The sequence below is a fragment of the Podarcis liolepis genome, assembly GCF_965112155.1.
Source record: "Podarcis liolepis genome assembly, chromosome: 1".
NCBI classification, from domain to species: Eukaryota; Metazoa; Chordata; class Lepidosauria; order Squamata; family Lacertidae; genus Podarcis; species Podarcis liolepis.
The window spans coordinates 41,048,237-41,068,850 of NC_139554.1; the positions used below are offsets into that span (position 1 = coordinate 41,048,237).

Sequence of the window (20,614 nt, forward strand, 5' to 3'; positions counted from 1 at the left end):
TTCTATAGGGTTACTATAATTAAGTGTAATCTGTCTCAGATATGTTGATTTCAAATATTTGTTTTGGAAAACTTAACATACAAAAACATTTGTGTGTACTTTCACACAGTATTTATTTTTATCCCACCCTCCCCATTGATACCCATTGTGCATACAGTACTTAACAACAGTGCTATTTTTCTAGAAAAAGAGCTGTCAGAATTCACCATGAACACTGTCTCCCTTGTTCTCTTACAATGGCAATGAAAGCCACCTGAGAGTTGCCAGCACTGAGTTCCAGCTGAAAAAAAATCGCTGCTTAACAGTACAATCAGATGCCATGCTTCTATATTATTAGTGTTTATAATACCGATAGCATTTTGCCAACTTCATTTACTTATGTACCATTAGCTGGATGAGGAAATGGGCATATTAGGCATTGAGTGTGGGAGGTTAGAGATCTACTAGCATTGCTGAATTATGGTAAGAGTAAGAGTTGCCTCCAGTTGGTGACTTGAGAGTTGTGCATGTACACTTACTGTGGCAATGACTCTCACTTTTTTTTACCATCGGAGAATTTGTAGCAAGATAGAAAACAAAAAAAAACCCAAAAACTGAAATAGTCTCTGAAACAATCTGGCTGTGCAATAATTTTTTCTTGAAATTGCAAAAAGTTGTATAACCTATAATATTTTCCCCCAATAATTTTGAGCTTACACAGTATTGTCTATAATATACAAATACACAGCAAGCACTATCTTTTGTCAGCTGACAGTTTCGAGTTACTGCAATGCAGTAGTGAGTTTGTGTATTCATGGGCAAGATGTTTGGTTAGTGATATTCATTGGCACAGTGTTTACATTTTCCACTCATTGTCATGTTTTTAAAGATGAATAGAATTCGTAGAATGTTGTTGATTGTCCACAGGAACTTACTTCAGATGAGAATATGAGAGACACAGCCTCTAATCCTACAGGCACTGAACTGGTTTTGTAAAGGGTTGCATTGACAATCATATGAAAGTACCAGTGACCATAGCTTCATAACTTTTCATGAACTTTACCCTAAAACATAGACAATACATTTTTCTTCAAGCCTGACATAGTTGTGAGTCGAGGCCCCGCCCCGGCTTGGAGATAAAATAAGACACATGGACACAAGTATTTAGGTTAATGGGCTAAAAAAGGCCACAACTTTATTGGTTACAGAATGTGAGTGGTATTGGCTTAGGCATTGGATTGAACAGACTATAATTGACTCCTGCCTGCTCTGCTGGGAGTCACACAAGGGTTAACAACCTGTAGGGGGAGCTTGTTGATGCAAATCAACTGGAAGCTTTCCCCTGGAGTCACTGGGGGTCCTGCCATGGCCCTAGCCACCACCAGGGCATTGGACAGGAACCATGACCGCAGGATTCCTTCAAGGAATACCCTTCAAATGGAGGGGTAGGTGATGGCCACAACCTCCCCTCCAACACACAACACATTTCCCAATGCCTAACCGCCAAACCTTACCAAGTTGTGACGATTTGCTACGAGGTAGGCAAAAAACCAAGTGGCTGGTGCCAATCTGCCAAGTGGAAAAATTCCTACCAGGCCCCTTGGACAAACAAGGCGACCAACCGAAGTCCATAGCAAGGTCAGGAGCAAAACTTAGAGGGAGGGTGGGCGGGCGATCTGAGGAAGCCAGGAACAAGGAGGAGGAGCCCATGAGCCCGTGGCCATTTTAAACAGCAAAACCACATCCCACCCACCCAGCCAGATTGGCCGGCTGGGAGGCATGACGTGGGCACAGGGCTCAATGATGCAGAGGGCTTGGTTACCCCCCCCCCTGCGAGCGCGGGATGCGGTTCCCGCTCACAACAGCTCCCCTCCATTAAGAGGAGAGGCTTTCTCAGCTTTTCAGAGGGGTGGCCATTAGCACTACATACCTTGAGTTTTTAAGAGAGGGGATGACATAGACATGAGATACTGTAACAAAACTACTTAAATGAACCTAATCAGAAAGAAATGTAGACTGGGGGAAAAAGTCTTCTCAGGTGTTCTATTGTTAAGGCCATCTGTTTTGATTTGATGCTTTGTTGGCTGTCTCCTGGTATATATTGTTACTTAGATTGCAGCATTACTTCTCCTTTATTGAATAGATTGAAACAACAATTACTTGCAGCTGCAGGAGAAAATGGGACTTTCTAAATCAATAATGTTCTTTATATAGAAAGAGTGTGTGTCACTTAATTTTGAGCTGACTTGGTTATATTTCAAGATGGGGAAGATTGGTTTTTTTTAAAGCACAAAAGCTTTCTTAACTTCATACGGTCACAAATTTTTCATTGCTAAAATCTCATTCACATGTATTCGCCTAAAAGAAGTGAATGTCTAAGGGATAGCTCTTTTTTTTTGCGAATTTGTCAAAAAGCTCAACAACTTTGGGCAAAACTAAAAAGCAACTTTTCTGTCTGGATTTCACTGTTTGAAATATGGCAACCCTAGGAAGGAGGAATAAATGAAAATGGCCTCCTCCCTTTGTCTGTCTTATTCCCGTAGACTTACCATTCCTTTCTTATCACCTACAATTTGTATGTATTAAAATTCTGGGAAATTTATAAATCAATTTTAAAAAGAAAATTGCTTCCTCCCTCTTCCCCCTGGCCTTTCCATTCATGGAGGACCGCACAGGATTAAAGAGTCTTCCATCGATGGAAGTGCACAATTTGTCCTTCAAATGTGAACTAGAAACAAATGTTAATGAACAATGCATGCTGCCTTGGTTCTTGCAGAGGTCTCCCGGTCTACCTGGGGAGGAGAATGGCTGTGTGGGTTGAAAGGTTCGTCCCAGGAGACTTCTTCAAATAAAAACATCTTGAAGGTCCCAGGCCACAGAGGTTAGGCTGGCCTCAACTAGAGCCAGGGCTTTCTCGGCTGTGGCTCCGATCTGGTGGAACGCTCTGTCACAAGAGACTAGGGCCCTGCAAGGACTTGACATCTTTCCGCAGGGCCTGCAAGACAGAGCTGTTCCACCAGGCCTTTGGCCAGGGCACAGCCTGACTCCCTCCCTCGGCAATCTTCGTGGAGCTCTGGCCTAATGGTTGCCAGTGGCTTGATTTGAATTAATTTTATAATTGAATGATTTTAGAGTGTTGTTTGTGTTGTACTTTTGTACTGTTTTATTGTTGTTAGCCGTCCTGAGCCCGGCTTCGGCTGGGGAGGGCGGGGTATAAATAAAAATTATTATTATTATTATTATTATTATTATTATTATTATTATTATTATTATGGGGCTCCTTAATGTTGCAGTCAACCAGAAACCAGAGAGGGACATTTTTTTCTAACACTCACTGGTACATTTCAGACTTCTTTCAGATAGCCTGTCTCCTTCTGATAGCTCCTTCACCCTTTTTCTCTTGACACAGCTTGCTGAGTGGGGTGGCATTGCTATTTCTGCTTGGAAGGGAGGCTCAAGCCTAGTGGGGGGAGCTGAGTGGCAAACCAGTGGGAGCAGTAACTTGACTCCATTGGTGTGCCAACTAGGGTGCCATTTACAGGGGGCGGTGGGGGCCAACCCCCCATATATTCAAGAAGGGGGCCAGGGCCTCCCAAATTTCCATGGAGATTCTGAAAAGGAAGCTCCAGGACGAAGATGCTTGGTCCTGCCGTGTCCTTTTGACAGTTGCCAGGGATGTGTCAGAGCGAAGCATCTTTGCCCTGTGCATCCCTTTCAAAAAGGTAAGGCAGCTGGTGGTGGGTGTCGCGTATTCCACGCGGCGTTTTCAGCAAAGCACTAAGAGTTCCAGGTTTTTCAGTGCAGTCCTTTTTAATGTGAGTTATATACAGGCTATATACAAAAGAAACAGTCCATACAGAGTACTTACAAACGAATACTCTCCACCACAGCACCACCACACTACAGCACAACCACCACACCCCCTGTTAAACAGGCTTTCCTTTTTAAAACAGGTGATAGCCAATTACACTAATCACACTCCTGCTGAGTCACTCTGACCCAGCAGAGTATTGCATCATCCTGTTGAAGCCTGCAGACTTATCCAGTATCCTGCGAATCCCAACACTCCTCCTTAAGTCAAAGGCTTGAGACCCAATAATTCTCTTAAGTCTCGAAATTTAGGAGCATCCAAACATTTTGTATACAAATCTGCCACATTACATTTTGTGTTACAGTGCTGTACCTTTAACACATTTCTTTCCAAAGCATTTTTCACATTTCCGTATCTTATCGCAATATGTTTACTCTTGCTTTTAAAGTTCTGTTGGTTAGCAAGCTGTTGTGCAGCCATATTGTCACTTAGCACAGTGATTGGCATTTCAGAAGGTATTCCAAGCTCTTTTGTTAGGCAAGCAAACCACTCTATTTGTGATACACATTCGCTTATGGCTGAGTACTCTGCTTCACAAGTACTTGTGGCAACAAATGTTTGTTTTTGGGATTTCCACTGAACCAGGGCATTTCCAATATATATGGCATAGCCAGTGGTAGACTTTCCATTTTCTCTGTCCCCCCAGCTGGCATCAGCGTATGCATACACTTGCTGATCATGTCCTGTATCCAGCACCAGTTTGTAATCTTTTGTGCCTTTCAGATACCTTAGGATTCTTTTAAGTGCTACCCAATCTCTCTGAGCCGGGTCTGCACTTCTTTGGCTTAACATGTGCACTGCCAATGTTATGTCGGGTCTTGTCCAACAACTTAAATATAACAGAGAACCCAACAGAGAATGAAACGCTGTTGCATTCTCACATTTTTGCCCTTCTGGTTCATTTTTGTACTGGGTAGTTATGGGAGTGTCAACCTCATTTGCCCTCTCCATTCCATAGGTCTTCAGTAACTTTTCGATTTTTTCCTTCTGACTCAGAGAGTAAACACCCTCTTCATTTCTCTGAACCTCTACTCCTAAGTAATTCTTAATCTCTCCCAAATACTTCAGTTTGTATTTGTTACCTAGGCTGTTTATAAACCAAGACACTTGCTTTTGTGCAGTTGTTACTAGACAGATATCATCAACATACAAAAGTAAATAACAAACACTTCCTTGCACCATTGTTGAATATAAACAGGAATCAGCCAGGCTTTGTTTGAATCCCATCTTTTTCAAAGTTGTGTCTATGCATTCATGCCATAGACGTGCACTTTGGTGTAAACCGTATAGTGCCCTTTGCAGTTTTAACACCATGCTGTCTTTTTCTAGCTCATAACCTGGTATTTGCTGTAAATATACCTCGGCGTCAATAGGAGCATTTAAATATGCTGAGGCAACATCAAAATGATTAACTTTTAACCCTCTCAGACTTGCCATTGCTAAAACTGATTTTACTGTTTCAGCCTTTGCTGTTGGGGCAAACACTTCATCATAATGTATCATTTTCCTCTGTGTAAAGCCCCGTGCAACCAACCTGGCTTTCCTCTGACAACTACCATCAGCCAGCTTTTTCACTTTAAAAACCCACTTACAGCTTATGGGCTTTTTACCTTCAGGCAATTCTGTAGGTACAAACACATTGTTGTTTAGCAGAGAGTTATACTCTGCCTGCATTGCCTTTAACCACGCCTCTTTCTCTAGAGTAGGTAACTCTTGCACTTCTTCAAAGTTTTCTGGCTCAGTTACACAAACCTGGTTTATGGTGGCTGGGAACCCATAACGGTCTGGAGGTTGACCTTTATTACTTCTTGCAGACCTCCTTGGTTCATTAATCTCACCCCCTGGGCTACCTTCAGGACTGCTTTTGGGATGGATTGACTCTGTAGATCTACCTCCTCCTGTCCCTGTTGCACTTTCTTCTCTCCCCTGCTCCATGCTAGCAGCTGGAGAAAAATGCTCCACCTTTACTTCCTCCCTTTCAGTTTCTCTGGGAGAGCTGCCAATTCTTAGCTTTGTTTCAACTGCCTTATCAGGTATGCTCGGCAGTAAAACTTTTTCTGGCAGCAAGTTTGCATGTATCTTGGGCCAATATCTTTGCTCATTAAAGCTGGCTGATCTACTATAACTCAAAAGGTTTTTATCATCTTCAAACCTGTAAGCTTTCGTACCACTTTCATACCCAAGAAATAGCAACTGCTGTGCCCTTTTCCCACCTTTTCTTCGGTTTTTCACAGGTATGTCAACCCATGCCTTTGTCCCAAAGATTCTTAAATGTTGCAAACTGGGACTTTTGTTATAGAGAATTTTATAGGGTATGTCATCTAGTACCCTTGACCACAAGCGATTCCCAATATAATTCGCGGTCTTAATACTTTCAGCCCAGTACTTAATTGGAAGATTTGCATCTGCTAACAATGCTTTCATTTGTGTCTGCAAGACACCTCCCCTACGCTCTGCTACTCCATTCTCCTGAGGCGTGGCCACATTGGTAAGCCTATGTTTAATCCCTTGGGCACGCAACCAGTTTCTTAGGGAGCTTGCCATAAACTCCCCTCCCCTGTCTGATTGAATAGAGGACACCTTTTCACCAAGTTGCCTTTCTACCCTTCTTACCCAGAACTTCAAAGTTTGGGCAACGTCAGACTTTTGCTTTAATGGATAGACCCAGCCAAATCTAGAAAAATCATCCACTAGGATTAAACAATACTTGTTGTGGGAGACACTAGGTGGAAAAGGACCAGTTACATCAGCATGGATCAACTCCAGTGGTTTTTTGGTTTCTCTCTGGCTTGCTCTTGCTACTGGGCAAGCCCTGCTTTTAACCTCCTTGCAGATATTGCAGTCTAAGTAATTATCACAACTTTTTATGTTTTTCATCCCCCCACACAACTCCAATGTTTTGTTTAGCACCTTATAGCTAGCATGAGCCAGACGCCTGTGCAGGAGATGAATACACATATCATGGGTCGGGACATTTTGCACATTCGCAACCTTAGATTCACACTGCAGTACATACATATTAGTTCTAAGGCTAGCATTTGCCAACACTGCCCCATTTTGCTTTATCTGGCACTGATCTCCCACAAAACTTACTTCAAAGCCTGCTTTTGCCAAATCAGGAATGCTCAGGAGATTGTTTTGCAAACTAGGCACACACAACACATTCCTGAATGTGTGTCCCAGCTGTGGGAACACAACCTCCCCCTCACAAACCACATTAGCTTTCTGGCCTGTAGCAAGACTTACATGTTTTTTGTTTGAAGCCCTAGCATCAGTTAGCAGTCCTTTTCTTTTACAAAAGGTTTGAGAAGCTCCACTGTCCAGAACCCACAGCTCCTCATTTTCTTGACCATCTGCAGACACCCAAGCGGTAGACTCCCTCTGCTGCCACTTGTGCTTCCGCTGTTTTTGTTGCTTTCTCGGGCAGTCCCGCAGCAGATGTCCACTGGACTTGCAGCAAAAACACCTTTTTACTTTGTTGACCACCGGCTGGTCTGCAGCAGCTCCTCCTGGCTGTTTCTCCGGCTCCCGACACCTCTGCTCTTCCCGGCTGTTGTTCCCTCTGGGATGCTCCAACAGCTGGGCTGAGGTCATCTTTCGCTCGGCACGCCTGTCCTCCTCTGCATACAACCGTCCGGTCACGTATTCCAGAGTCAGCTTATCAGTCTCTACAGACTCAAGGGAGTTGACCAGCATATCATAGCTGTCATCAAGGGAACTCAGGACTATAAAGACTTTGTCCTCTTCCCCCACAGGCCTCCCTCTTAAGGCTAGCTCCTGGAAACAGCCTGTTAGGAATTTTAGGTGGTTTACCAGGGAGTCCCCCGGTTTCTTCCGACACCGGTACAGTCTCCTGGTCAGTGTTATCAGTGAGCCAGCCGTCTCTCGCACATGGACAGCCTTGAGCGCATTCCACGCCTCACTTGCCGTCACCTTATCAGCTACGTAGACTAGCTGGCTGTCGTCCACTCCAAGGATGATCATAGCCAAAGCTTTCTCATCCTTTTCAAGCTGGGCCTCTGCTAGTGCCAGCTTTTCATCGTCGTCCTCATCCTCCTCCGGGGGCTGCGGTGGCTCTTCCACCACTTTCCACAGGCCCTCACGCTTGAGGAAGTGTTGCATGCGGACCGACCAGATGCTGTAGTTCGTGGCCGTCAGCTTCTCCAGCAACACGCCAGTTCTGGACTGCTCCATCCCTACAGCTCACCTCCAGCACCCACGGCTAGATAACTGCCACCTGTACTCTTGCGCAGCGGAAGCGTGCTGGGCCCATAACCCTGTCGCGTATTCCACGCGGCGTTTTCAGCAAAGCACTAAGAGTTCCAGGTTTTTCAGTGCAGTCCTTTTTAATGTGAGTTATATACAGGCTATATACAAAAGAAACAGTCCATACAGAGTACTTACAAACGAATACTCTCCACCACAGCACCACCACACTACAGCACAACCACCACACCCCCTGTTAAACAGGCTTTCCTTTTTAAAACAGGTGATAGCCAATTACACTAATCACACTCCTGCTGAGTCACTCTGACCCAGCAGAGTATTGCATCATCCTGTTGAAGCCTGCAGACTTATCCAGTATCCTGCGAATCCCAACAGTGGGTGGGTGCAGGATGGTGGGCTGAATTGGCCTGGCCAGGTGGGGGGGGGGGCGTCACACATGTGATGATATGCATGTGCGGCGGGCCTGCCAATGTTGGCCACAGCTTGACACTGCTGGTGCCTAAACAAGTGACATTAACTATGTGTCACTTAATTTTGAGCCAACTTGGTTATATTTTAGATTAGGAAACTGGGGTGAGGGGAGCTTTTCAATGGGCAGGAGACACATTTTGAAGGGGAAAAAAATTCATACTGTTTCAAATATACCCTGTAGCTTTCCCCACTTAGAGCCTTCAATCAGTGATTCAGACAAGAGCAAACATTTCTGTTAGCGCATGATCCTCATGGATTACTACACTTCAGAAGGTATAATGCTATTACCCTTGTCAAAGAAAACATTTCAGCTAACATGCTATCTGCTCTCTTTGCCATCAGCTTTTGAGTTTACAAGTGTGCTGTGAATAAATGTCCATTTGCGCAACATACAGATAAATGGCAAGGCTGTATTATTTAAAAATTGTATTTCTATGGAAAATATTCTGAAAGAGGTATGCGAACAATAGCATTTTTAAAAACTCTTTCCTATCTGCGTAGCTTTCAGGAGAACTACACTTGATTAACGAACAATCCCAATAGACTTTTAGCTTGATTCTTCTTGGCTCTACTGAAACACAGGGAAGACCTGGATTGGGGATTTTGAAATAAGAAAAGTAATGAAAGTATTATGATAAGGTTCCCCATGTCCAATTGTCATGAGCCCTGCAATGCTATTGGGCTTGGACTTGGGTTGGCAAGCCCTGATAGATGAGGAGGAAGAAATTGGGGTGGTGGGCTTAAGGGTGGGAACTGGGATTGGAGAAGGGGGCTCTCTCTGTTGAGGCTCAACTTTAGCCACTTTGGAAGAGAAAGCTGGGGTGCTGGCTCCTCCTCTTCCTGACCTCCTGGCAGCACAGAGAGTCTCAGTGGCAGCTGGGGAGGGCAACCCAAGTGGTGAGGCAACTCTGGAGGTGGCAGTGACTCATCAGGAGCTTGGACAGTATATTTTGCTGGCTGACAAGTAGCAGCAAATTATGGTTTGCTAAAAATGGAAAGTGTGGGAAGGTTCAGGGGAAGCGAGATTCTAAGCCATGGTTTGAGGCAACTCTGGAGAGGAAACATGTGAAGGGGTTCATTAATCTAAACTTACCCTTCATTGTATGAAGAAAATAAGAAGAAGAGTTTGGATTTGATATCCTGCTTTATCACTACCCGAAGGAGTCTCAAAGCGGCTAACATTCTCCTTTCCCTTCCTCCCCCACAACAAACACTCTGTGAGGTGAGTGGGGCTGAGAGACTTCAGAGAAGTGTGACTGGCCCAAGGTCACCCAGCAGCTGCATGTGGAGGAGCGGGGAAGCGAACCCGGTTCACCATTTACGAGTCCACCACTCTTAGCCACTACACCGCACTGGCTCTCATGAGTGGAGCTTAAGACAGTAGTGGATGGAACCAGAGCCAAAAGAGGGTGAAGCCACCCATTTCTCTTTCTCTGACACCCCCTTTTCTCTTCCCAGGAGTGGACAGTGCATGGTGTGGTACCAAGGTGTTGCCCTCTCAACCGTGATATTGCTATTGCTATTGCTTTAACACTCTGTCAAAGCCCACGCAGTGCTCCCACTGGGGCACCCACAGAGCCCTGACCTCGCTGCTGCCCTGTCCCATCCCAGTAGGTGGCAGTGATGTCACTGTTGGGGAGGATGGTGGCACCACAACGCCCCTCTGCTCCTGCGCTCTCTTTTTCCTCCCCTGCCAGCTGGCAGCCAGGAGAGAGACAGATTGCTATTGCCAGTGGTCCGAACTGGTCACTTGCAGAAGGTTTTTGAAATTCAGCTGAGGGCCACAAAAGAATACAGCCCTAGGGGCCGTGGGTTGCCCACCCTGTTCTAATCTTCTAAATGAAAAATGTATGCATGTTACCATTTTTAAACAAATGTGTTGTTCTGAGACTCACAGAAATGTAGCCAATCTATCACTGAGCTAAACCTTGCAGGTATTTTGTATTTTCTCACATGGCTCTCATGTTCCCTGACAGGATGATGAAGTAGTGCTTCAGTGCGTTGCCAACATCTACAAAGAGCAGCGCAAGTTCTGCCTGGCAGCTGAGGGACTCGGGAACCGCTTGTGCTTTTTGGAACCAACTTCAGAAGCAAAAGTAAGGCTCCCTTCTGCAAGGGTGTTTTTTGTTTTGTTTTTTAAAGTTAGTGTAATTGATGGTCATTAATTTACAAATGCTATTAAGAAATTTAATTGTGCTTCCTATAATAGATGATATACTGTATATATAGAATGCAAAATTTGCTAATTCACCAAGTTTTGCTGAATCGTATATATTCTGCCAACCACTTTGTGATTCAAGGACCCGCCACCCACTTGGGGATAAGAAAGACACATGGACACAGTATATTAGGTTAATGGGCTATAAAAAAGGCCACAACTTTATTGATTACAGCATGTGAGAGGTATTGGCTTAGGCACTGGATAAAACAACAGAGCGTGACTCCACCCCCTCAGGGAGGGGTGAGTCTAACAAGGGTTAACCACCAGTGGGAGGAGCCTGTTGATGCAAATACAACTGAAAGCTCCCCCTGATGTCACTGGGGGTTGTGCCATGGCACTAGCCACCAGCAAGGGCGTCGGACAGGATCCACGACCACCGGATTCCTTTACCGGAATACCCATAAAGTGGAGGGGTAGGCGATGGCCACACCCTGCCCTCCAATACAGAAACATATTCCAATGCTTAACCGCCAATACCTAAAAGTTGTGACGATTTGCTACAAGGTAGGCGAAAAACCAAGAGGCTGCTGCCAATTTGCCAGATGGATAAAAATTCCTACCAGGCCCCTTGGACAACCAAGGCGACCAACCACAGGTCCATAGCAATGTCAAGAACCAAGCAATGAACTAAAGGGAGGGTGGGTGGGTGATCCGACAAAAACCAGCAGTGGAATGAAAGAGAAGTGCTGCCGCAGCTGCATTTGAGCAGCTAAACCCCTCCCCCAAGCCTCCACCTGATTGGTTGGCTACCTGGGACGTGGTGTGGCAGCCAGGCCAGCTGGGCAGGGGCTGGAATGCCCCCTGCCAATGCAGGAAATGGCTCCTGCTCACAACTCCTCCCCTCTGTAAGGAGGAGAGGCTTTGCAATTCAAGGTTTGAAACTCTGCATATTGGACTGCATGGCCCACCTGAGTGTGGAACAGTGCGGAGCTCAGATTGAGTCTAGTCAGTGAGTACAGTTTTCATCACTATTTTGAAGCTTATAGCAACTGAGGAAAAATAATTTCTGTGAGTCATGTGTTTATTACTCCCATTTTACAGATTGGGGATGGGAGGTGGGAGATGGTGGCTTATCTGAGTCAACTTTCTGATCAGGAACATTATGTCCATTCCCCAGGTCAGGCTGGTCAGAGCTCAGAACAGGGCTGTTGCTTGAGCAACGAAGCAGCTATGATTGGGAGGCTATATAGGAGCTTGAGGTTCCACTTGTTCCTGGCTTTCAGCCAGCCTCTTATATAGGCAGGTGTTTCTATGTGTTTCCCCTTTCTCTCAAATAGCTTCAAGTGCAGCTAGATAGACATTTGACCGCAATCTTGAACCTCCTGCTTGGCTTGCTGTCTCCTCTGCCCCTGTGACCATAGAAGGGTCTGAGAGCTGGCCAGGAAACCAGGCAGCGGTTGTGGGGTATGAGGAATCTCAGGTTTGATACACACACGGTGGAAGTTGCTCCCACTACCAATCACCATAAAGCTGACATTTATGCAATTGATTTAAAGTTTGCATGCCCAGATCTTCTATAATCCAGGTGTATGCATTCTTTGTGTGTGAGTGGGAGTTTATGATATTCTGGTCTGTGCACATGTGGCAGTTCCAGACACTTTAGGCATATTCAAAATCCAGTAATAACAATAATTGTATATAGCTCTTCATCCGTAGATCTCAGGGTGGTTCACAATCTAAAAATAAAAGATAAAAAACACAAAATGCATAATAAAAACAAGACCCAAAAACAAACCAGTAATTCCCCTCCCCCCACTTAAACTTCCTGTAGTACACAGCACCCCTTCTGTAAAAATATAAAAATACAATAAAACCAAATTTTCCACCAGTAAACATGACTTGCTCTGTCAACTTAGCTACAAATAGCAGGTTACTGTCTAGTTTTGGTACAAACAGTGCTTTTACAGTTTTACCCAACCGTTCCAAATGAACTGGGCCCTCAGCCTGAATTTGCTGTTTTGTGCTGCCAGCTACAGATACTGCTTCCCTTTCAGTCTTGGACATGGACAGAAACATATTCTTATCAAAACACATGGGTTACATCACTCAGCTATCTATAATCCCGCTCTGGCTGCTATTGCTTACTTTTGCAATCATCACCTGCTTACATGTTGTCTGCTGAAACTGGTTCCTGTTTTGAATGCCTTCAGCTTGTGTCTTTTGCCCCTGTCCCTTCTTCACTCCTGGAGAGTTGCGTTTCAGATGTGTCTCCCATCCACAGTTGAAGCATCTGTGGACATGTAAAGCTCTGGAATATGGCTCTGCTGTCACATTCCCTGTAGATTCTGGCTGCATCCTCTGGGAAGAAATGTATTTCCAGTTCTGTCTTTTCTCCCACTCCACAAGTAGTCCGTTGGTCACAGATCCCACAAAAAGTTGATCCTCTGGCATAGCTTCAATTGTCCCATCACAACTGTTACTTAGCAATGACAGAATAATACAACGTTTTGCCACAGGGTTAAATTCCATTCCCCACTGACTCAGCTCACTGAAGAGACCTCCAATTCTTTGAAGATGCAATGGCAGAGAATTTCCAGGATTTAGGCTTGCCCTGTACAACTTCCATGTCAAGTACACCTTGCTGCCAGCCGTTGCATTGAGGTAAAAGTTATGCAAAGCTGTCCATATTGCCTTCGCACTGTCTGAGCCTCTAATTAGTGCCAATTGACTTCCACTCCCAGTGTGATAGTGGCTTGCACCTTCTCTCCTTTTAGAGTCCAGTTGCCCTTAAGAGAAGGGGGTAATTCTTATCAATCGCTATCTACAATCCTTCTCTTTTGAGCAACATCTGCATCTTGAAGCTCCAATTTAAGTAATTCCTTTCTGACAGCTGTTCCAACCACAGCCCAGTTGTGATACTCTGCGCCATCCTGCATTAGCTCTGCAGACACATCACAGCCGCTCACCTCCCTGGAATCCATCAAGGAAAACTTACTGCTTCAATTTCAGCCTGTGTCTCTGCTTGTGCCCATCCAGACAGCTGCCAATTTACCGCTTGCTGGGCTCTGGTAGTTGTCTCCTTAAGCTGTTTGGAATCTCAGGTGGGATACCCACACAGTGGCAGTTGTTCCCACTACCAGTCAGCAGATAGTTTACTGTTGCAGAAGATAAGGCTCAGTAAAGCAGTTCTGGGAATAGATATACAGATACAGATACAGATATATACAAAATATCTCTGTTGCTCTAAATAAGTTCAGCAAGTCAAGATGTAACACTGGACAAGTAACCCTGTCAGGCTAATTGATTAACCAACAGACAGATTAACTACAGACTAACAAACTACTGAACTGACATGCATTAATCCCAAATATAATCAGGGCACTGGGCTGTTACCATAGTAACTGGCTTGGCTGACCATGCACCTGTGATTAATTCATCCATGGGGTGATTTATGCTCCTGAAGGAAATTAACCCCTTCTCAAGTTCAGTTACTCCAGCTTTCTTGGGACAGGGATGCCTGGGTCCAATAGCTTTTCAGAGTCAGTGCAGTGTGGAAATTTTGTTGAGGGATTATTCCTGTTACTCCTCAGATAAGTTCCAGATCTGGGCAGAAGCAGTTCAGCAGACAAGAAAGCTAAATGCCAAAGCAATAGAAAGTTTGTTAGCAAACTTCTATCAATAACATGTTTAAGGCAAATATTTATGAAACAGAATACTTCAGTAAATAAAAAAAGAGATCCGTTGGATATTTACTGAAGTATTCTGTTTCATAAATATTTGCCTTAAACATGTTATTGATAGAAGTTTGCTAACAAACTTTCTATTGCTTTGGCATTTAGCTTTCTTGTCTGCCGAACTGCTTCTGCCAGAGACACCATCTCCTTTTAGTCATTGACATAAAGTGTAGCTTTAGTGAAGGCTGACTCAGTGAATAAGTAATGCAGCAGCAAGCTAATTGAATGTGCCTAAGACAGTGGATGAGAAACTGAGAAGATGAGGGGGATGAGGAAAATCTGCAACAAGAACAAAAAAGGCATGAGTGAATTAATGGAAATGCTATAGTGCAGGTTCTAGAAAGATGAGGCAGGGAAGAATTCCCAGCTGCACCTATGAGCCTACTTGGGCCAAGGGAGGTGGAAGTGGTAGCAAGTTGAGGCAAGAGCAAGGCAGAGGAATAAACAGGTGGGCAACTAGAGCAAGTAGTGACTATCTACTGACTCAGTGATTAGTTGCAAGACTGCCCTGAAGGTTTTTGGCATATAGCAGTCTTCTCTAACCTGATGCCCACCAGATGTTTTGGACTGCATCTCCTATCACCAGCGGCCAGCATGATCATTGGTAGCCAGGAATGATGAGAGTTGTAGTCCAAAACTTATGGAGGGAACCAGGTTAGGATAAGACTGGTATATAGAATATAAGGATTTTGTTAGATGCTTTGGGGTGATAGGATATGAACTCATAAAGATATGGAGCTTCTGTGCCTTTAAGAACCTTGGTTTTCTTGCACCAGTTCAGCTGAGGCTCAAAGAGATGCTGAGCAAGGGCCCAGGGTAGAGATAACCCAAGCAATAATCAATAGCAGAGAACAGTGGTGATCTAGAGGCCAAGTGGGGACTCTTCAGGACCAAAGCCATGTTTCTGACAGGAGTCATAGCCTATCTAAGTAAGATCTTAAGTACTGGAGCAGATCAGATAACTGCGGAGGCTCTGTCCTTCACATGTGAGCTGGAAGGATCTTTAAGGCACCTTGTACTTCAATGCTTTGGGGAGGCCTCTGTACATCTTCTCTTCTCTCAGGTAAGGTTTATGGAGGCTTAAGAGGCCTTGGAGGAGTGGTGTCCTACTGCAAAATAGGATATTTAATGGCTTCAAAATGATCAATGAGCTGGCGTAACTCAACTAAGAGGAAAGGTAACATGACAGATGTAAAGGGGGACATGACAGAGCTTTTCATAATAAAGCATGGTATAGAGAAGGTGAATTTTGTCCCTGTCTACTAATACTGGATCCAGGGACCATCCAATGAAGCCCAACAGTGGCAGTTTCATGACAGGGAAAAGAGGCACACAGCACATACTTAACGTGGAATTTGCTACCACAAGATGTGGTGATGACCACCATCTTGGAAGGCTTTAAAAATGGGATAAGAAAATTGATAGAAGATAAGATGATCAATGGCTACTAGTCATGATGGCTGTATATTACCCTCAGTATTTGAGACTGTAAGCCTCTGAATGCCAGCTGCTGAACAGCATGTGCGGGAAAGGGCTATTGTGCTTACGGTAAGTTCTGTTTTTGAGCTTCTCACAGTCATCTGGTTGGTTTTTGTCAAAAGAGAATGCTGGACTAGATAGGGCTTTGTTCTGATCCAAGAGGGTTTTTCTTGTGAGAACTCCAAAAGCCTGGGGTTTGTGTTCAGTTAATAATAATAATAATAATAATAATAATAATAATAATAATAATAAATTAATAATAATGTTGTTGTTTAGTCGTGTCCAATTCTTCGTGATCCCATGTACCAGAGCATGCCAGGCACTCCTGTCTTCCACTGCCTCCCGCAGTTTGGTCAAACTCATGTTCGTAACTTCAAGAACACTGTCCAACCATCTCGTCCTCTGTCGTCCCCTTCTCCTTGTACCCTCCATCTTTCCCAACGTCAGGGTCTTTCCCAGGGAGTCTTCTCTTCTCATGAGGTGGCCAAAGTACTGGAGCCTCAGCTTTACAATCTGTCCTTCCAGTGAGCTCTCAGGGCTGATTTCCTTAAAAATCAATAGGTTTGATCTATTGATTAATAATAATAATAATAATAATAAATAATAAACAATTTAGAAATCCAATCTACTTTCCCAGAACAACCCGTAGATTTCACTTCCTTACATCACTCTCTGAACAGAGTTAAGGAACATGGGACTCACAAAGGCATGTTCCTATACCTCAGAGTTGCTGTCATGACCGTAGGACAGGAAAAGACCTAGGCAGCCTCTGTTACTCTGTCATGATGTAACTCCCATCCAGCTGTTCACCCTTGTTCCCCTACCTGATGGAATGGAAAATTTCACATTATTTAAATAGAAATTGCCATTAAGAAGTTGGCAACTGTGACTCATTATTAAAATAAGAGTCGCTGCTCCGCCTGCATGAGAAAGGAAAGCTACATCAAAAGAAAGTGACAGACTGTGGCATAACCACCTATTCCCGAATGACAGATTTATGCTTGCATTTTGCATGACCGAAATGAATTTTAATAATTAATTGCACTGTTCTGCTAGCTTAGAGAATTGTGAGGTCTGTGTAACCACTAACCGTTTTGTAAATGCTGGACATTGAAAGGCCATGAGGCTTGTTTTGTTGTTGTTTACTGGCAAATAATTATCGTCAGTTTATTTTACCCCACTTTTAAATTGCTTGGCTGACTTCTACCAGAACAGCGGAAAGTGTCCATCTATAAGATTTGGATATTTCAAGTTGCCTGTAAACACCGCACAAGTTGGACCAAGGATGTGTCATGATGGGGGCTTAGTATTGGAAATGGGAAATTCAGATAGCACTAACAGGTCACTGACAACAGGCCACTCGCAATAGGATTTTTTACTTTAACTTACCGGCTTTTTCCTAGAAAGGGAGGGTGGCAGTCACCACCAACAGAAGCCCTGTTCAGTGTAAGTTGTGCTTGTACAATGGGATTCTGCCTCTTCCTCGCCTGCACCCTCCATGCCTTTTCCAAATCAGCTCCAGAGGATTGGGGGAACACCTAGAACAGATTTGGGGATGCAAGGGAAGGATAAGGAGAGAATTTTTCATTGTGCAAGGAGAAATCATTGCGCTAATGAAATGTTCATGTTAACACTATGTTGAAAACAAACCATAACATAACTTTTATTCTAACAGCACCCTTTCTCTCTGCAAAATGGCATGGAACCACAATTTCCCCATTCACTTAACAAAGAGTATAAATCATTATCTCAAAGAAACCTTCTTACTAGGAGGAAACCTTTGCCATAAACCATCATTTTCTCTCTATATCAGAATTCAATGCATTTTATTAACTTATAAAATCCATTTAAATAGATTAAAATACCAACCCCAATGGTAAATAAATAAATAAATAGTTTTTAGATCATTCTGTTGAGTGCTATCGCAGTGAATCAATATATCTGCTCCTCAACAGTTTTGTGCCAGTACTTTTTATAGTATGGAATGGTGGTTTCGGCTTGGCTAATATAAACTGTATCTGAAGTCAAAAAGTTAGGAGACTTGTAGTTCCAGGAATCGATTGAATGGTATTCAAGCATAATCTAGATGCAGCAGTGCTTTCTTTAAAAGAAGAAAAAGAAGATTACTGCAGAATTTAGCAGAAATGTATAAAATATAATCACATTTATTGTATTGCAATCAGACAGAACGTGCTATATAGATGCCTATTTCTATGTACTGCCACTGGAATATAGACAGTGGGATCTGTGTTCACAAAGCCTGTCAAGAGGCTATAAAAATAGGATGCCTGGAAATCCTATGGGCTTAGCCTTAGCATTGTACTAAGTTCCTGCAGCATCAACTAGACTGAAGATTGGTTTACATATGCATGCATATCGCTTGATATTTTTTATCATGATTATTCAAGAGTAGGTGACTGGCAGCTGGATGTATGAGAGTTGGACTCCCTTCTGTGATTGGCATCCAGGTGGTGAGTTTCTAACATCTACTTGCTCCAGCCATAATGTATTGTAGATCACAGGAGACAGGGGCATCCACCAACACTCTCCTGGCGGCCAGCATTACTATTGCTTCTGGGAGGGGGGCACATAGGGAATTAAGTACACAACATCTCCAACTCCCATTGTGTCCGAGATGAGCCATAAATAGCTGTGAATCAGGAGCTGGGAGTCAAGAATCAGGAGCCAGACACCTGTGATTGCAGCTACTCCAAAGAGAAACCGTAGTCTGAACAGGAAGCTTCTCCAGGAGAGGGAGCAAGTGACCAACCTGAGAGTTGGCTTGCAACAATACAAATTGTGGGTTCCCCTGTCTTTGAAAATCTAAAATCTATCTGTTACCAGGTCTGTTTCCTGAAGCCCATGTCTTTATAAGAACCTAACCCCTAGGGGTGCCATGTATAGCTCTGGTGGCAGTGACCAAGTAGTAATGATTTATTTGCTAAGCAGAATCAAGAGGCCTAACCACTGCAGCAGCATTTCACTAGAATGCCGCTCTCCTTTTTTCCATTCCCCACCACCCAGGGCTGTCTTAAGCATATCCGGCCCTGTGCTGCAAAGATACCTCCGATGCCCCACTCCCCGTTTCCCAGAGTTGTTGACCTTTTCACAAGCCTCTGCGGGGACCGCTCTCCTCCCACAGGGCTTGGGAAGGAAGCTGCACGTCCGCCAGCCATATGGTTGATGGGGCGTAGCTGGCGGGCATGCAGGGGGGGAAAGGGGAGGCCGTCGGCAAAGCCACACAGCTCCCCCACTCACTGGGGCGCCCCTGAGAGGCTGGCGCCCTGGCGCAATGCGCCAGTAAACCCAATGGGAAAGACGGCTCTGCCACCACCACCACACAGACTGTAGTCACAGGGCTAGAGTAACAAACCCTCCTACATAGCCTATGCTGAGAAAGATGGAATTGTCATTGTACTGATCTACAACAATTTGTAAAATATATTGTGGTATACTTGTTAATTTATCACATAGGACAATGTAATATGTATTTTGTATTGAGGAAGATAGGATTGGTTTGGAGAACTCCTGCATAAACCTACACAGATTTACTTAGAAGTAAGCTCCATTGAGTTCTATGATTGTAGCCTTTTTACACTCTGCTGGAAATGGTTAGTAATAAGTATGTAAGTTATATAACTGACAGTGAAGAGAAAAAGAGTGTGACGTCCTGTGACCCAAATCTACAGTCTGTAATTGTTTCATTGCCTGTTTATACATAAAAAATACTGTGCCTTACACCCAACCTAGGCCTCAAGGTGTGAGAATGAGATAAAGAAAATAATTTTATAACTAAAATAGAATCTGCCAGCGTGGTGCATACTTGTCTTGTGTCTTCAAATGCCTGAGAAAACTTTGTCTCTCCTTATTACAGTCTGAGAATCCGAGAGAAAATGCAAATGAAATTCTAATTAAGATAATAAGCAGAAATCACAACTTAGTAAAATTGTGCTCATATTGCTGAAGTTTTCTAATACACTAATGGCTTCAATCAAATCAAGCATTATCTGCACACAGTAGCTGCTTATTCATTTTTAGCAGCTCTTGCTAATTTTAATGGCCATAACAGAGCCTGATCAAAGCCCTTTAAAGTGACGTTGATTTCTATGACAAAGTTATGGGTGCACACACTTAACTCTTTCTTACTAAAATTAGTGGGATGGAAAGAGCTTAGCTCAATTTTGCCTGTACTTTTGGAGCTGGAGCTGTAGTCCTTCTGCTCTTTACGTGGATAGCATATAATTAATTAATCTGCCAAATGTACTGTCTTCTATCTTGTTTGTTCACAACCTGAAGAAATTTCCCTGGTGGTTTTAAAGAATAATTACTATGCATTCAAGGTACTTTGCAACGGTGCTCATTGCCCCATTTTCTGAACCTGCAAAGTACAGCTGCTGTTTTGTTCTTAGTGTTCATTAGATTGATAGAAGCGAAGATGTGAATACAATTTTTATGGTCTTCAAACTTCTAATATGCCAGAAGCTGACTTTCAGTAAAACAGCTGTAATGCTGCATTTTGTTCTGTCTGGGTTACTTGGTTGCCTCACCTATCTATGAAGATTAATGGGAGAACTATATCGCTGCAATTAGAATGTGTTCTACATTTCACTAGTTGATGAATGTAAACCATTTTCTTCATTGCTCTATTGGGCTCTGCAGCTTGGTGGCTGCCCAGTATTTTAATAGTAGAAT

The 20,614-nt window shown here is 43.8% G+C and overlaps 1 protein-coding gene across 1 annotated transcript in view; it reads left to right on the forward strand.

The window, feature by feature from the left end:
• RYR3 (ryanodine receptor 3) overlaps positions 1 to 20,614 on the forward strand; it is a 279,454-nt gene that overhangs the window by 39,523 nt on the left and 219,317 nt on the right. Inside the window, exon 2 of the mRNA XM_083504663.1 lies at positions 10,525 to 10,644. Within this exon, the coding sequence (XP_083360789.1) occupies positions 10,525 to 10,644 (120 nt within the window). The remainder of the gene's footprint in view (positions 1 to 10,524; positions 10,645 to 20,614) is intronic.